The 19997-nt window shown below is 30.4% G+C and overlaps 1 protein-coding gene across 1 annotated transcript in view; it reads right to left on the minus strand.

Moving 5' to 3' along the window:
• The window catches only part of LOC129974884 (CD109 antigen-like), a 160268-nt gene that overhangs the window by 138761 nt on the left and 1510 nt on the right, over positions 1–19997 (minus strand). The window contains exon 2 of the mRNA XM_056087658.1: positions 8821–9147. Within this exon, the coding sequence (XP_055943633.1) occupies positions 8821–9005 (185 nt within the window). The 5' untranslated portion in view covers positions 9006–9147. The remainder of the gene's footprint in view (positions 1–8820; positions 9148–19997) is intronic.

Genomic DNA, 19997 nt, shown 5'->3' on the forward strand with positions numbered 1-19997 from the left:
GTACAAAGAGTCGTAATAATAGATTGCATATTTTTTTAGAGATAAAATGTGCGTTATTCTGCTAACAATGTGCGTGTGCCGAATCGCAAGGAACATGAGGCCTCACGATTTAACATCATTTACCATCCTCATTTATTACACTTGTTTACAAAACAAACGGTTAGTGTTTTATATGCAAACTACAGACCTTAAATGTGTAGGGTGATTGTAATTAAAGATCCACTTTGAAATGGTCATAAAAGGAAAACTACTGGACCAAATGTTATCAAAGTTGGTAATAGTTTAAAGAAGGTCATAGGAATTTCTTTTGTACCAAGAAAAAATAAGTCCAAAGACTCACCACCAGGTTTACACCTGTTTAAAATGTGTTTTAATCGTTACTGAAACGTGTTACAAAGCATGTTCACCGTGTGTTATCTCAAAAGCACTGTTTATGGTGATAATCGAAACAATTTGGGGGGGGGGACTGAAAGATGCGATACAATGACATGTAACATTCGTACATGCGTAACATTCCTCCTGATATGGTAAAAGTTACTGTTGAGAATGCAGTAATGCGATTTAACTTGCTTTCAGAAATGGAGGAGGCCACATTTTAAACTAATGTCTACATGTAATATTTTGCTTAACAATATTGTATACAACGCCATTTCTCTCCTGGTGGTGAGCTTTTGAACTTTTTTTGGTGGAAAAGAATTTCCCATGGCTTTCTTTAAATTATTACCAAGTTGGACAATATTTGGTCCAGTAATTTTCCTTTTATGATCATTTCAAAGTGGAATTTTAATTATAACCATACTATATAGATAAATCTAAAATTGATTCTCGAATTTTTGACTGTTTTACGGAAAATTTAATAATCTAATAGCTGGAAAAAGGTAATATTGACTTCAAAACATAATTTTTATTTTTTAATAATATTTCTGAAATTATTAAGAACATCGAAATCGAAATTATTAAGAATTAAAAATCCACAACCAAGAATTTGAACATAAGTGTCATAGAAACGTCATTGCTGTTGAGCAATTGAATTTGAATTGCTTCAATTCACACTTATATTTATGTTATTAATTAGTAAAACTAAAATTAAAATATACACTTTATAACATTATATACAAGCAAAAAATTAAAATATAAAAGATGGAAAAATTAAAACATAAAGTATAGTGAGCACAACTCGGGGAAATAAGGAGGTTCTAAATTAAATGTTACTATTTTTTTAAAAAATAGTAAAAAGAAGTGCTATAATATTATTCATTAATTGAAATTGCTATTCTGTATATACAAAATGGCAAGTATATGCAAAATTATATACTCACAAATGCTCATTGAACGTATTCATTAGGAAGTGAGTCTCAAAGAGAAATTTTATTTTAAAATTAATTTTCCTCAAAAGTTTGAATGAAATTTCAGACTTATATGTTAAAAGATCATTATCTATATTCGGATAGATTCGAAGAACAATTCAATTATTTACTTACAAATTTTTTATCTTCTTAATTATATAACGCATTCTATTTTGGAGATTTATTGTTAATTCTTTCTCATGTAACATAGAAAGGGAAACTTTCTATTTTAAAAATTCATTGCTACATCTACTTTAATACTTTTCTTTATTTTAGCATCAGAATATCTCCCGAACTTGGAATCTCAAGGATTACCCATCAGTTGAATTGAAATACGTGGAAATATTAAGGAGAAAAAAAAGTGTTAAAGTTTACATACAGTATACAAAACAGCAACACAACAATTATACACAATGCAATAATGAAAAAAAGGAATATTTGGTGGGCAGTACTAGTTTAAGAATTTTGATGAAGTTTATATTTCTTGGAGAAGGACTTGATTGAAAACGGAGACAAACATTTATTGAGGACGCGGGTCTGGAGAGATCAAATCTTCGTTATCTAGCAGAAATCTAACAAGATTTCTAATTTTGATTTTTGCGTACTTCTTCTTCTTGCGTACAGCTGACCACCTCGCCGCCATTGAACGTAGCAGTATCGACAAGAAGAAGGTAGCTAAATGCATACTGAAATGGATCGCCTTCACCGCAGCCGCAGTGATTCGATCCTTTAATACGGAATTGTTTGAAGTAAGAAGAGAAAGCGCCATGGTCAACAAAGATTATATCTAGCTTGTTTCAAGACGCTGGATTAAAGGAGACTTTGTGGATAATTTGATAAATGTTTCTAACAGCTGAGCCATTGTCCTATTCTTCTTGCCATCGATGTAGGTTCAGTTTGTTGAATATTCCTTTGGCTTTTAGAAACTGGCTATTGAACGTGGTACCTGTAGAAATGTCCTGCTTGGCTAAGAAATATGTGACCTCGTTGCCGTTGTGGCCCACATGTACTTTAAATCATCCTAACCAAATAAAAGGGTGGCTTAATAGAATGGATTGAAAATCTTGTACAGTTAGGATTGACGTGGAAAATGAGCAGATCGCTTTTAAATTGGACTCACTACCTCTCCATATCTTAACGTGTGGTTAAATTCGCTACCCATTTACAGGCTTCCTTAATGGCCGGCAGTTCAGTCTCAAAGGTAGAATTCTTTTTGTTCAATTTGGCGAGATACTGATAGTGATTGGTCGGTTTGGAAGTCGCAGAGGTAGAGCCAGGGGAGAGGTTCCTTGATTTTGGGGCCCATCTATAAAAATATTATACTTGTTTGTTGCTTGGAATCTAGTTTGAGGGAAATTCTGTTTTCAAGAAAGAAGCTTGAAGAAAATGTTTTTGTATGAGAGCATTTGATCTCAAAGCTCTCATGATTGAATGTTAAATTCTAGAAACAACTAGGCAAGGCTTGTTCTCACATAAACTACTTCTGTTTGCACTTAAATGTGGAGTGGAAGAATTCCTTCGACGATTTGGAATGCTACCGAAGATGTTGTGAGGAATGCATCAGAAATACAGGGAAGAAATTTTCTGAGTGTAGACTTTAGGATTCTTAGTTGTCGATATGAGAGAGAGGATAGTCCCAAGGTGATTCTCCATAATAGACCATTCTTTCGGCAACGGTAAAGTAGAGGTGGCGTCTGAATTCTTTTTTCAAACCCCATGTGGAGACAGAAATTCTGAAGCACTTTTGATATAAAAGAATCACCATCGTTTTGATGTTGAGGATGTGAGGGATCCACTTAAGCTTATTATCAATGGTAACAATGAGATATTTTAAAGATTATTGGCGTTTGATTGTCCCGTTTATCCATTTAATTGTTTGTCCATTAAACAATTTGCTAATCAGGATATTCCATGATTTTTCAAGAGAAATTTGAAGGTGATGTTTGCCGGTCCAGCGCTTGTAGATTAAGAGCGCATTCTGGGCGCCTAATTTCAGTTCTGCTCCCGTTGATCCAACTACAACAAAAACAAAGTCGTCTGCAAAATCCTGGAGATGAATGTTGGGTGGCCCTTTTTCCGAAAGAATTTCATCTGTGATGATATTCCAAAAAATTGGTCCAGAACAGGAGCCTTTTGCGCGACCTTCCTGCTATGAGCAAGTGGCCATGTTTGAGAAAGACTTCTTAAGAATACCTTCTATTCTTAAGGATATCTTTAAATGTTTCTATAGTTATTGAATTGAAATTAAATTTGTTGAGGCTATTGCAGACGGAAAAAATTGCAGATTATCGAAAGTGTAAACAGAATGAATATCTAAGGAAATTACCATAGTGTGCTGTTTTTTTACTGTTTGGAATTATGAATTGTTTCGGTTAATTGTCCAATTACGTGGTTTGTGAATGTTTCATCCCTTAAGCCAAATTAGTTTGGATGAAGCAGGTCCTTTACTCTGAGGTGATGATTAAGCTTCTGAAGAGGAGTTTTTCAAGAAATTTGCCGATAAGAGTTCAATACTAGTTTAAATAATCGAAATTATGCATTCCGATACATGTTCCTATTTTTTGCTGAATGTTAAGGGTATCTTTTTAATTTTGTCTTCACTTTATTTAAATAAATTAGTTAGTACCCAATTTTATAATTTTTAATTGAGTTCTAAAACGGAAAAAAAATGGTGTCAGTAAATCAATTTATAGATCTAAAATAATCCAAGCATTTTCGCTGCATTTTCAACACTAATATGAATTTGAAAGAAATTTTTCGATAGATTTAGTCAAGTGATATATAGTACATCTTCAAAAATAGTGCGAAACGATTTGGATGACAGTTTGTAAAATTACATTTTATAGAATTTTTACTTCCCGTATAGTCCATACATATAAAATATTATCATTCATTTAAGAGACAACTTTCTGTAATTGACGTATTTTTGTGACTTAACTAACGGCCAATCAAATTTTTATATTCATGCTAAAAACCTTGATAATTTTATGCTAGTTCCCTAGGTTCTAGTTTATGCATATTTAACAACCTATTGTTTAGAAGATGTTCTGGTTAGAATGTTAGCTTTCCAGTTTTCATACATATGTTCATTTAAATTTTAAAGCAATGTAGTTACGCTTAAAATACCAAAAAATCTCAATTCAGTGATATTCAGTTTCTTTCTTTCTTTCTTTTTTTTCAGAAAAACAAAATTATTTGTTTGAAATAAATTTTAAATATATTTAAAACACACAAATGCTTAATTTCCGCACTCTGTATAATGTATAGAAAACATTTTCATGTAGATTTTGAGTCTTTTGTGTACTTATCTTTAAAAAAAGCTCTTTCTTAGTAAAATTTTCCTTTTTTGTTTAATAAATTTGCGATATCAAAGACTAAGAGTGGAACTTAAATGTTCTCGTTTGTTGGAAACAGTTGTTATTATACACTGCAGGGAAGATGAACATTCTCTTTAGAATTTCTGAGGAGTCAAAGCAAGTATCATCATAAGTTCTCAGATAGATTTAAAAGTAGATATATTGGATAAATGCTACTGTTAAAATATATAACTAATTAGTTTCATAAAATGTGAGCTATATCAGGATACAAGAGATAGAGTCAGTAAAAGCAAGCGAAAAAGGAATAAATTTACACGATTAGGTTATTTAATGAAATGTTTATAAAAAAGAATATTCTATAGAAGAAATAATGATACTCAGTATAGCAATATTTTAAAATCATAACACTATTGCTGTAGTTGCAAACACACAACTCTTCCTATTCAGAACGTTCTGCATTTAAAAAAAAAAAAAAAAAAAGATCTAAATCTTTATTTTAATTTTTTTTTCCTCACAGCATTGAAAGACTGTTGTTGTTGTTACTTGTGACACTTTACAAGCCCACTGACAGAACTGTCAGCGATTTAAGCCGAGTAAGCGTCTCTTGTTTTTTCAGTAGCGCCAACTAGAGCCAAGAATATGACTTAGCTACTTCATGCGTCACATTCGCTTGCAGAAACCTTTTCGCGGGGGGGGGGCACATTCAAACAGCTCACAGGTAGAGCACAGAAGAAGAAAAACCATGCCCGATCATGGTCCCTATGCCAGGATGCCGGCTTGAAAGACAATACTTTATTTTAATTATTTTATGCATAAATGTAAAAATAAGCAAGTATGAAGGTTAATTAATTTCATGCTTTTGATGATGATGACGATGTCGTGTCCTCGTTACAGCGGAAAGGGGGTTGCAGTAGCTTCTGAAGGTAAAGACTCCTCAGCGCCCGATTGCAGAAGTCTGACTTCTAGGTCATATAAAAATGACACTCACATACTCGTGTGCACAACCCCTTTTTACAGGGGAGGTGGGGGGGGGGGTTCTTTCACACACCTCGCAAATAGAACACATGGGGAAGAACAATAATGCCCGACCCAGGACTCGAAAAAGGGATGCCCAGATCACGGGGAAGACGCGCTATCTTTAGGCCATGAAGCCAGCAATTTTGTGTTCCTAATTTATTATTGTAGACTTCACCCGCGATTAGTAGACTAAGATATTTATTTATTTATTTATTTTGTTTCTACAAAAGCATACATGTAGAAACAAAATTTTCTATGATATGATATTTATTTGTTATACTTAAGTTCTACTATTTAAAAGCAAACTGAATTTGTATCCTACCAAGAAAGAAGAAAAGTTTAATGACACGAAAAATATGTCTTGCACCTTCAGTTAACGCATCGCGATCTGGCGCATTGCGAATGCAGTGTCAGAGTAGAGAAGTTTCTTGGGTTCGATATCATAATAAATTACATACTAAGTTATGGGAAAAGATTAATTTTTCGAAAAAAAAAACTTACAATTCCATCTTTTGATAATGGAATCAATATAAGAAGGACTTGAGTAAAATGAGTGATTAACTAAAGTTCCAAGTGAAAAGACTAAATTTATATTAAACAAACAAAAAAACTTGAAGGAAAAAGTGTTTCCTAAGTACATTAAGAAAAAGAAATTATTTTAATTTGATTGCAGAAATTTTCTGAAAAGAATTTAAAAAAAAGAAATTAAAGCAGCTTTTTTTCTCCTTCTTTCTGACATGATTTTGTTATAAAAGGGAATATCAATATAAATACTATTTATTTTAATCATCTATTACTTTGAAAGTACTTGGCACAGATTTTTATTTATTCTAATAATATAAATTGATATTTAAATATTTTAATCAAAAACAAAATGTTATACAAGAAATAAACCAATAAAATGATATAAAAATACGGAAATTTACGAAAACAATAATTTTTATTATTTATGGATATCTAATACCTAAAACTTGAAGAATTATTTATGTACTACTTGAAACTTGTTGTAGATAATTTTGAAACGGAAATATGATAACTGTAGCAGCGTAAATAAATTAAGTTTGCTTTTGAAAATATGTTCTTTTAAGTAATAAATAAATAAATAAAAGTTTATTAAGTAAGATAATTGAAAACAATTATGAAGAGATATGATAATCTGAAATGTGAATAGATGATATTTTGCTGATAATGAATCATTTCGACATAATAAAATGTTCAAATTTAATAGAATAAAACGGATTTAACAGTTAATTTGTACTTATATTTTAAAATAAATTTTGAGTAACTGCAATTTAGAATAAGTGGCGTAAAAAATGAAAAATTGGATATACTGTGGATATTTGTTGCCTGAATGATCGATATGGATTATCTGCTGGGAACATGATTGATACTAAAAAATATTAGACATCTACTCAGTACATATTAGTGGTTCATACAAGGGATTTTATTATGATAATGAATCGTTTTAATGAAATAAGAGATTTTATTTTCTTCTATAGATCATTTATTATGAATCTTAAGTTCAATAACCTATAGAACACATCACGTTTAATCGCTGAACACAGTTTTAAGGCAGGGATTCTGTTGAATAACAGAAATATGTTTTTCTTTTAAATGATTGGAAGTTAATATCTCTATCACTTACTAATGCATGAGAAACAATATGATATCTTTTTGTACCTGACATTAGTTATGTTCCAAGCTTGAGGTTGTCATTAAAACAAATTTGTGATATGATTCCCAGAATAAACGTTGTGCCTAAAGTTTACTAACAGGTAAGTCACATCACTGACTCTCCGACCCGCCCGAAGGCACACGGATAATAAATGCTGAATGACCGGACAGCCGCAACAGCAACATTGGCGGGAACTGTGGTTGAGTCCTAAGAGCCATCGCCGGCCACGGTACAACCCTTCCCGAAGGAAGTACGTCCCGTCATAGATGGGAGGAACCAAACCCCCACCTTTTCCTGTACTCTCCAGGGTGGCGAGATTCAACCACCATTCCGGAAACATCTCACCCTCAATTCGATGCGCTCCCCGGTGGTTTACTACCAGGTAAGGAAGAAAATGAGTTACTGTAGGACAAGGAAATTCGAAGCAGTCAGTAAGTTAGATTGATTATATTTTAATCAAGAACTTATGGGGCATTATAAACCAACTTTTGGAAACAATCACCATTGTTTTTTCCATATATTTGATGCAAGGCTACAAAATGTAATTAAAATCCACATGTTTTCCCAACATAATTAAACATTCATTGAAATGATTCCTAATAACTTTAAATCATCTAGTGAAAATACATTAAAAGCAATATGTTATGTTTCAAATAAATTTAGACATTTCAAGAGACATTTAAAAATTACAATCCCATAATTGATCCTTTTAAATTTTTCACTAATTAGTGTACATGTACTGTGAAAGTGATATTGCTTTCTCTAGGAACAGGCTGAAGAATTTTTATATCACTGAATCATCAGAAATTTACTGTCGGCGTCCTGGCCTAGGGGTAGAGCGTCTTCTCCGTAATCTGGTCGTCCCGGATTCGAGTCCTGGGTTGGGCATGATTGTTCCTTACCCTGTGCTGTATCTGTGAGGTGTGTGAAAGAACCCCCCTGTAAAAAGGAGTTGTGCAAGCGAGTGTGTCAGTGTCATCTTCATATGAGCTAGAAGTGAGACTTCTGCCTTCGGGTGCTCACTGGTCTTTACCCCCACAAGCTATAGCATCCCCTTTTCGTGGTAATGCGGTCATAATCATTGTTCCTCCAGCAATTTGAGAGAATGAATACTGATTCGCTACTTATTTAATTTTTGTCTTTTGCATTGTCAGCAAATCATAGTTAATTTTGATAACATATCAAATGATAGATCTTGATTAGGAACAGATTTCTCAGTTATCGTCATACACCATAACAATTACATCGATTGTATTATGAGTAATGTTTAAATTTGAAAATGCGTTTATTGAAAAGCGATTAATAAAGTTGTAATACCATTTTTGACCATTTGAATCAATCGTATTTCTAAATTATCGTCCTAATAATAATATTAGGTGTTGGCAAAAGATTAAAACTTCTTCTAAAGTGGATAAAGGAAAATTGATAAAATTAAAAAACAGAATTTTTTGGTGGAATAACTTACGGAGTTTCAAGAATGGAATTTCTATCGCTGGCATAATAATACTCGTTCTCCACTCCGGTTCCATCCCACTGACCAGCGGTAAATATCCTCGTTTCTGAATCACATAATTTTACGCAGGTGCACAATATAATCCCACAAATCACCGAGCGAAACACACTCCATCTGCTCCGAGAGTATGTATCCATGTAGAGCACTTGCAGTTGCTTTTCGGAAGAACATTAATGTAAACACTTATAAATAAGTCATGGTCCAGTTTGAAAAGCCCTTTTTCTTTTGTTTTCTCTTCCTTTCTTTCAAGCACACAAGGTTTCACATTTTCAGGGAAATCTAAAAAAATAAAAGGAAAACAATGGGAAAAAGCACGATTGCATTGTTTTGGGCTAAAAATACCAAAAATAATCAGTTTCACTCTATCCACTTAACTTTAAAAACAAAAACTGCAACAAAAAAACTAAAGTATGCAAATAGTAAACATACTGTAGCATATTTTAAGGCAGATAATTACAGTACAGGGTGGTTATAATTAAAATTCCCCTTTGAAATGATCATAGAAAGAAAACTACTGAACCAAATGTTATCGAATTTGGTAATAGTTTACACAAAGTCACGGAAATTCCTTTTCCGCTAAAATAAATAAAAAAATAAAAATTCAAAAACTCATCACCAGGAAAGAATAACGCTATGTGCAATATAGTTAAGCAAAATAGGACATAAAGACATCGATTTAAAGTGTGTTTAGTCGTTTCTGAAACGTGTTACAAAGCACGTTTAATGTGACGTCCACCATTTTCTGAAACCAAGTTAAATCGTATTACTGCATTCTCAACAGAAGCTCTTAGTATATCAGGAATGTTACGCACAAGTCGGTGTATCACAACTTTCAATTCCGCCAAATTGTTTAGGTCATCACCATAAACAGTGCTTTTGAGTGGAATTTAACTATAACCACCTTTTATTTCAGAAGTAATGAGATCAAATTTTATAATTCGTCTTCACACGTTATACATGCTTTGTAATATGTTTCAGAAACGATTAAACACATTTTAAACCGGTGTCTTTATGCCCTATTTTGCTTAACATTAGATATCTTAGAATTTGTTACTCGAAAAATCGACTTTTTTCGCTTTACTTTAATGCATATTATATATATAATGCGAAACACAAATGTATATTCTTTATGTACATATTTTGTGTACACATACACTGAGCTGTTGTCATCATTGGAAACAGTTTTGAAATTTATTTTCTATAGAATTTTTGGAGACTTTCTAAGTGCATAAAAGTAATATTCAAAATATCCAGTTGTAAAGCATTTTATAAATCGTATGCATATTCCATTTATGTAGAGTTTTTATGATATATGAATTTATCAAGCCATGTCACCACAAATATTCAAAATGCAACAAATTAAATACAAGTTGATAACTACATACATAACATAGCTTACAATTACAAAAAAAAATTATTATAAAGATTAATCAGTTTATTTGCTTGAATGAACTGTACTGAAAGATTATAATTTTTTAAATTCATGCTGAAAATTGATATTCGTAAACACAAAAACAATTTAAAATCTTAATTTTTAACATTCTGAATACATTTTAATAAGGTTACGTATCGTTTAATTTTAATTTAAATAGGAACCTGTAAGTGAGTATTTATTCATAATTTTTCGAGCAAGATCTTAATTTTATTTTAATCTATTTAATGAAAAGAATTGGCAACATGTACTTTGTGAAAAACTAATCTAAGCTTCTTATACTCGCAATACTAAAAAAATGTTTTTTAAATTAACAGAATAACGAAATGTGACAAAAATCTCGGTTCACTTTTTAAAAAAATATAATTTCCTCTGAATAATTACTATTAGTTGGAAATTATTACTATTATTACTATTAGTTGGAAATAAAATGAGTTGATGATGAAAATGTAAGAACTTTTTTAAAATGACGTAAATAAAATTTTAGCATTAAAGTAAGTAGTTAAGCATTCCCAAAATTGAAGGATTGAGAATTACAATACAACGAACTGATAGTTATACTATCAGAATTTTTTATAAGATAATTCATACAAAAATTATGATTTTATAACATAACAGAAATAAATCAGTGTTACTAATGTCTAAGCTGTATTTAGAATACAAGAGAAAATATGATATTGTAAAGTAAGTACAAAGAAAATAATTTAAAATGAGATTCTCGGAATGTAAAAGGCATAAGCTTAGACTAAATGTAAAAAGGATAACGAATGCCGGATATGGCTTTTAATAATAATTTAATTCTGTACATTCCATCTTTTGACATTTGATCAGAATTAATAAAAGAAAAAAAAACACATCTTGTATATTAAACAATAAAGTGATTTATTATGGAAAATGATGATCACGAAAAGAATATAAATCCTAAAACGTAAATGAAATATGTTGTAATGGGAGAAAAGAGTAAAATACCTTGACTCCATTGTAATAATGTACTAAAAATAGCGAAAACAAATTTTGTTTTTACCTGCCAAAACGCGCTACAGACATAAAAAAAAAAGAACGCATACAAATACCTTAATTGACAGACGATTCCGCTTTAATGTGTAAATCGTCGGCAAATGCATTCTTGGGCAGGTCATAGCAGTTTTGGTAACGGTAAAACGGGACTCTGTGGTTGCAATAAACGATTGTCAGACACGTTGAAAGCAGCAAATTTTTCTTGAAACGTGGAAATCGGCCCTCATGTGGACATATGGGAAATGAGGGAAAAAGGCCACATTGAAAACAATATGAAAACGAATGACGTATAAGCCTTGTATGCAGATTCATCTCTTTTCTGTCTGGTTGCTCAGTTGCGGCTGCTTTCCTCGGTTGACAGAGTTGCATTTGAATGAATATGTGAGTGAAAGCATAACTTGGAAATATTCCAGAATAATTTCTGAGATTTTTTCAAGAAAACAATGGAGAGACGTTTAATAGCGAATTATCCGCCGTTGCTTCGGCGATGACTTGCTTGAGCAGTATAGAATTCCTGTTACACGTCCTGATTTAAGGTACAGGAATTTGTTATTTGCATGATATTTTATAATTTTTGTTACTTATTTAGAAATATGTTCCAGTTAACTGTGGATATACTTCGCATGTTCTGCATTAAAATATTCAAATCTATTTCAAAACATGAAAAGAATTTTTAAAATGTTACGCTAGGTTAACCATTTTTGATAAACTTTTAGATTTTTTAAAGGGAAACATATTTTGCAGATGTATGAATAGCTAAAAACAAAAATTTGAAAACTTTTCATATTGCAATCATAACTATAATTAGAAAAATCATAATAGCAGTCTTCATAATAATTTTATTCTAAAACAGATTTTCTTTAGTTAAAGAAAATCAGTTGCAATGACTTTGCGTGAAAATCATAACTAATTAAAAGGCAATCATATATTTTTACTTAATATCTTCTTGTAATTATTATACTGATACACATCATAACATTCTCCTGATTTGAGGGAATCAAAATAAAATGAACTGAAAACTAAATATATATTTTTTTCGATAAAAAAATAGTAACGTGCAACGTATATACTAATATCTACAAGCGTTGGAATTAGGTTTGAATTTGTCTAAAAAATTCTTTCAATAAATCAGAACAAGAAGAAAGTGTTATAAATGTACTTCAAAATATTTTATATTTAAAAATAATAGTTTTAATATTAATAAATGACGTAGGTGCATAGTTAGATTAAAAAAAATTCTTGAATAACATCAATAAATGATATAATACAAATCTAAATTGCCAAAAAAATATTAAAATAAAAGGAACATCGAAATAAAAAACATTGTAATTCTTTTAAATACAAGAGAGTATCAATATGAGACGAACATAATTTTGAACCAATAATAAAAAATGCACTGAATGATAATGTAAAACCGAAATGAGGCCCATTTATTACTTTTCGACATATCGTCATCAATGTCGAGGCATTTGCCGCAATATCTGGATTCGTTTGAAACTCTTAAGTCTAATAAAATGCATTCGGTTGCGAGAAGAGTCACTAACGCGCGGCTCATCGTCAAAGTCGAGCTCTGTTGAGCATTTCTTCATGAGCACAAGCAGATGAAAATCTGCGGGTTCAAATTCGGGCTGTTTCTCGGCAAGTTCCAGGAACTGCGTCTACCCATTTCGTATAAAACTGCTAGGAATCGATTGAAAAGTTTTGGAACTCTCACTATATAGCTGATTTCGAACGTCCAAATCTCCAACTATTTTATTCCATTATTTTGACTCGGGCCGCTGTGGCCTGATGGTAAGGTCCTCGGAACCGGAGGATTTTCAGTTCGTAACCCGACTCTACCGAAGAACCGTCGTGTAAGCGGGTATTGTGCTCGTTAATTCCGTCCGCGCCAAACGTCCTTCCGCTGGTGTGTTGTGGAGAGGGGGTACAAGCTCAGGTGTCGTCCTCGTCGTTTGACCGAGGTTCAAGGTGACGAGGTTCGTCCCAAAATATCCCTGGTGTTGCTTTAAAAGGGGGCAACTAAACTAAATCGTTGATTTGACGCATGAAGAGGTACTTTAGTGGTCGGAATCTTGACACTTAACAATGATTTCTATGAGTACGGAATTTTCATTTTCAAACTGATCCTGCTCAAGAACGAATACCTCAATATTAATGGCATTTCTGTAGAAAAGTAATAAATTGGCAAAACTTTCATTTCCATTTTATATTTTGATTCAATGTATTTTCTTTTATTATTATTACGCGTTACTTATTGATGTCCCTTCATATTTAAATACCTAATGTTGATTTTTAAAAATCAAAATGAGAAAAAAATGGCTATAAACAACGTTAACAGCAATATGCTCGATTTACGTCATTTTTTTTTATAATCTGATGATAAGAGCGACTGCTTATGTCTCTTACTCTAGATTTTCTTGCACCGTTCTACGAACAGCAACCATAATTAAAATTAGCACACCATTATTATTCATCCATAAGTGATAATCATAATTCTTTCTTAAATTTTAAAGAATAAATGTAAACATACCTGACATACATATACATACATATACTGAACATACCTGAAATATTGGAATGAATGTTATAGAAATGGTTTTTAATAGAAAAAGAATAAGGAAAATGTTCTTACCGATTTTTGGTGAATAACCTTTATAAGAAATAAGCACCATAAGAATGTAAAAGATAATATTTATAATAATACACTTTAATAAGAATAAGTAGTTTTCCTGATGCAGTGAAATAAATTGAAAAATGGTTTAATAGTAATTTTTAATTGTAAATGTCAGTAAGAAATGAAAATGTGCTATGTTTTCAAATTATATTTTTCTTAATAATTAGAAGGTCTATTAAAATTAAAATTTAATTATAAATAATATCATTAACATTTTCTCGCATTTATAAATTTTAGTATCGAATTCTAAAGAAAATTGAGCAATTTTACTAGAATGCAATATCCTATGTATATTTTTTGATATCACTGCTCTATTCTATATAAATTTTTTCTTATAATTAAGTTAATTCCATATGTATGTGATACATAATAGATGGAAATATATAACTTATACTAAGATCAATGAAATATTGAAAGTTTTTTTTCTTAAAATGTAATAATTGCATATGTGTGGAATGTAATACATTTATAAATAAAACAAAAGAATCACCAGAAGAAGTTTAAATAATCAAGAAAGAAGAAATTAATTTCCTCCAAATTTCAATTTTGTAATTCATTTTTGAAATCAAATATTATTTAAATATTAATAAAATTAAAGTTGTTAAGTATTTACTGCAAGGGTAAGCCAATCTTATTAAATTAAATGTTTTAGAGAAAACACTGCTTTTCATTGTTGTAGTCCTTTTTGCAAAACTGATATAAGAAATTGTTTACTTAAGATGGCTCTTATATCATATAACATTTAATATTTATTGTGGAATTTATTGTTTTATTTTTAATTTAATAATTATTAATAAAAACAAATAAAAATCTTGCAGGAATCAATAACGTCACAATTTCTTCACGATCTTTATTTCAAAGCATGATTTATAGCTTTAGACCAAAAATTCATATGTCAATTCTATCAAGCTTGAAATCGAAATTTTTTAATTGAATACACCAGGAATCGAACAATCAACCTATAATCCTTTTTTCAACTTTTAAAACACTACCTTCTATTGATGGGATTTTTTTATCAATTTATAAAATAAAAAGGAAGCTTCCAGTTTCATAAACATGTAAAAGGCTTTGTATTCAAACAATATCATGTACTCAAAAATTTTCCTTTTTTTTTTTTCTTCCTTGTATTATGATGATGAAACTGATTGATAGGAGTATGCATTTTCCAATAATTTCTTATATGATAATTCTAAAAGTTCAATTTCTTATATGATTTAATCTCAATAAAAATTGATTAAATGCAACAAATGCTGTTTAAAAATGATCTAGAACAAACTAATCTACAAATAGTTGGTAAATAAAGCAATCACGCATACATAGCCGCATTAGAACCGATATATGAGTTAAGAAAAACTTAAAATTTTCTTTTTAATTATTACAGATCATAAGAAGCAAATCTAAAAATTCTTAAAATCTTTATGAGGATAGAAAATTCAGTCTGTTAAATATAAAATAGAAACAGTGCAGCATTCTATCAAAAAAAGGTAATAATAATACTAAACCTTTTAAATCAAGGGATTTCGCAAAACAGCATTATCCACTGATGAAACCCATATTTTATATACATATAATTATTCGATAGCGTGCAAGATTTATATTTTATCAAAATTTTTATATTAAGCTTCTGTACAGATAAAGAGAATTTGTTAAATCTAAATAGTTTAGGATTAGTATTTAAGCTGACCCATCCAGCGTCAATATAGTTAGTTTACAGAGTTATGGGAGGAATTTACACTGAAAGCGAAACATATGTTTCTAAATTTTTCTTTACCGTCTGACTATACACGTATTCGACTGCAAAAACATCTGCCGATGCTTCTGCCAGACGATATTTCAACTATTTAAGTGCAGTCTATACACGCATATATAATGTTCTAAGCTGAAATTCTATCTTATGTCTTCCATTATTCGATAGTTTTATACTATTCAAAAATAGTTGTAAGAAAACTGGACTAAAACTAACTCCCCACAATTTTTTTCATTGTTTAGAAGATTTGATTATTTTACACATATTTTTTTCTTTTCTTAAACACATCTGCCAAAGTTTTAGATTAAATTTTTTTGAATATATATATGTCTAGAAATCCTAAAAAATCGAAATAGATTTCAAAATGAAGTGGCACATTTTAATCATAATTTTGGAAATTTAAAGTGAAATTGGAAACACAATATAAAAAATATATATAAATTTTGAAATTTCAAAAATTTAATTTCTCATTTTAGAAGTCTTTTATTTCAAATCCATAATTTTTTAAAATAAAATCATATAATAATTCTAATAAATAATTGGGTACAATTATAATTATATATTCAATAAATCCCAATGTAAAAAAATATAGAGATAATTTTTCACACATTTTTATTTATAGACATTTAATCGATGAATTTTTAAAATTAATAAGATATATTTAAAATAAATATATATAAAGTTCAGTTTTTGCAGAAATAATATTATTAAAAAATTAATCAGTGGTAGGAAGCGTAAATATTTACTCAAAAATTTGTCTTTTTTAATTTTTAAAAAATATTGTAAAAAAATTTTAAGATAATATGTACCGATTTATCAAAGAAAAAAGACCAAAGGCATTTCTATTAATTTTTATTTAAAAATTAGTAAAATCTTGAGAAAAATTTTTAATGAAGAAGTAAGACTAATTATATGTCTGTATGTCTAACAGTCTATCTTTTAGACAACAATGAAAAAGTTTTGCATTCAAAATTTAGGGCTAATACTAATAATAATAATCTGCAAGTAATAAGCAATATATTGTTAAAAAATAATTTTTCTCTTAATTTTCTCTCTTAATTCTAAATCAACACATGTTATTTTTGATGTGAAATCAAAAATATTTTTGTCTTTATGCTATGCAAGCAAATGTTCTTGATTGATAGGAATCTGAAAATGTTTAAAATTGCCTCTTCTGATGACGACTTGTTCCAGCACATATTTGATTTGAACCAGCGCATTTTTAATTTTTATGGTTTTCGGTGACTACTTCTAAACATTTAAGCTGCCTTAAATTTAAAAAAAAAATGTACGCTGCCATTTTGATTGTCGTACTTTATTCTCTTTGATGTACACAAACGAATTGTTGTAATGAATGATCTTGATAACAGGCTGATAAAAAAAAATTTTTAGTTTTTACCACGGGTGGAAATCACCTGAATTTGCAGTTAACGATTTAAAACCAACAGAATCGTTCATCCCTTAATAATTTAAAATCCGTGTTTACTTGTTTCTCCAACCTACTTCCTTATCCGGAAAATTCTCATCCGCCTCTTCAGGAGTCTCTCCCGGTAAATGTTACAAGCAAAGTAAGGAGAATACTGCTTTTTTTTCCATGTTTAAAAAATTTATTGCGCCTTCAATAAGATGTTGGCATTGTAACTGTATTACATCTAGATTACATCGGCTTATTCTGACGCTAATATAAATTGGCTATCAAATCAGTAACTAAGACTTTAGTGACTGATAAAACAGGGTGTCCCATAAGGTATGCAATGTCTAATATTTACAAATTCGGATAGAACACGGCAAGACGAGTTTTTTTTATATATAACATGTGGGGTCCTCTAATATAGCTTCATAGTCTAATTACATGAAAAACGTTAATTACGGATCCGACAATTTGTATTCCAAATTACGATGCATGCGACGATTATACAACATGGAAACTTCTCTAGGTGACTATGCAAATTTGTGAATACGAATAAGAGGAAAAGCGAATCTGAAATTGAAAATAAGCAAATTCCCAACAGACAAGATAAGCGGTTACTGGTTTACGCAAGATGGCGCTAGATCTCAGCGAAACTTCATTCCCTTAGCTGAACATTTTCATGATAGACTGAACATGTAATGGTATACAGAGGCTTCGTTACTCCCCGGATCTTAACCATGCGACTTTTTTTATGGGAACGCCTGAAAGACACAGTGTATCTCAGTCAAGTCTCAACACTGAATGACTAGAGAGCTGCAAATGAAACTGAGATCAAGAAAATTGGAATTGATGTTTTGCAGAAAACAATTGCAAACTTCGATTCCAGATTTTGCCATGTCATCTGTTCGAACGGCAGACATTTCGAAAATATGTTGTATTGAAAGTTCTCAATAAACATTGATTTTCCCTTTTTTTCTCATTTCTTGAAGTTTTCATAACACAAGCTTCAAATCTTAATTATACTATAGCGTTATATTCCTGACCCCAAATGTTATACATAAAAATACTTGCCTTGACATATTGTATCCGATTGTAGATATTAGACACCGAATATTTTCACATTCCAATTACCAATTCCAATTTTCAATTACCAATTCAACCATTCAATTTTTTTTCTAATTATAGCCACAAACATCAAAGCAAAAATAAATGTATTAATGTGTTATCTTATAATAAGTATGATTTTATCATAGTTTAAATTTGTGATTTTTAAACTAAAAAGAACTAAGAAGTTTCAGCAGCATCGCATTAAAGCATTCTGATGGGAATGATAACAAACGTAGATATGATTTTAAAGAATATTTTTATATCTAGCTTGAAATAAAGTAGCACGATATCATTTTATGGCTTGATTGCGTCAACCGTTACATTCTGTATGTTTAAAGATAGAATGTTCAGCCCAACAAACTTACTATGTTAAAAAACATTCGGTGCTCTTAATTTTTAGATTAATTTTTAACTATAAAAATCTAAACAAGTTTTGAAAATGCCTTTTCAATTCTTGCCAACACAGATTCCTCTTTTTGTTTATAAGAAATATATGTATCATATTTTGCATTCCAAATGGCAAACTGAATGGGATGCACAGATTTGCAATAAGCTTCATACAATTAAGTCTACAATAGATCTCTGGCCCAGTTTACACAGCAGAAAACTGGGCATAATTTTAACTAGGTTGAGGATTGGGCACACTCTATTCACCCACCGACATTTGTTGATTGGGGGCCCAACACCATTTTGCTCAATTTGTAACAATCCGATGTCTCTTTTACACATTCTTGTAGAATGTCCACGGTTTTCTTTACAGATATTTTAATTTCATGAATGTGGCGTAGATTAGCCAAAGATGCAATAAAAATCAAACTCAACTCAACTCAACCTTTCTTAGTGAGCGCACTTGTTTCCGAAAAATAACTGTGTGATATTTGATAATTCTGCAGTCAAAGTTAATTATCCGTCCTAACACTTTCAACGCTACCGACTAGATATCTCGTCTTTCAGATACTTCCATTTACAGGTTTCTGTGTTCTAACTTTTGTCTCTTATACCAGTTTAGATAAAAGTAAATGTATTCGGATATGTATTAGAAAGTTCAACCTATCTCTTATGCCAATTTAGATAAAAGTAAAGGTATTAAGATATGTATTAGAAAGTTCAACCTATCTAAACTGGTATAAGAGGCAAATTTTAGCCCACAGAAACCTGTAATTGGAAGTATCTGAAAGACGATATATCTCGTCGATAGTGTTGAAAATGTTAAGCATAACGCAACTTACTGATAACCTTCAAACAGCATCGTGTTCATAAATCCGAATAAACTGTTTCTCAAAAACTCATCAAACTTTAAGCTGTCTTTCATGCAGGGAGAAGATTTAAATATCGCTCAAAGATTGCGCTTTTGTATGCAGATAATAATACCAAAATGCTTTTTCAGGAGATAATGATTGAAATTAATCAAAATTGGGATAACTTCTTTTTCGACGATTATAAACTTTTACTTTTATTTATTTAATACACAAGGGTAATCAATTGCACATGCAAGAGGACAATTTAAACTTTGTTAGAAAATTATTCTTTTAAAGAAAAATCACCATTTTAATTAAATTATTCTACTGAAAGAGTATCCAAAAAGTTAATTTCCGTTTTCTTCTTTTGTTTCCGCAATTTTCTTTTCATCTTTGTTTTAATTATATTTCTAAGATACGCTATAGTAAATATCTATTATTTTTAAGCGTTTCTAATATTGCATATTAATATCTACTGTATATTAATATATATTGTATATTAA

Source organism: Argiope bruennichi, chromosome 7 (genome assembly GCF_947563725.1).
Source record: "Argiope bruennichi chromosome 7, qqArgBrue1.1, whole genome shotgun sequence".
In the NCBI taxonomy this organism is placed as follows: Eukaryota; Metazoa; Arthropoda; class Arachnida; order Araneae; family Araneidae; genus Argiope; species Argiope bruennichi.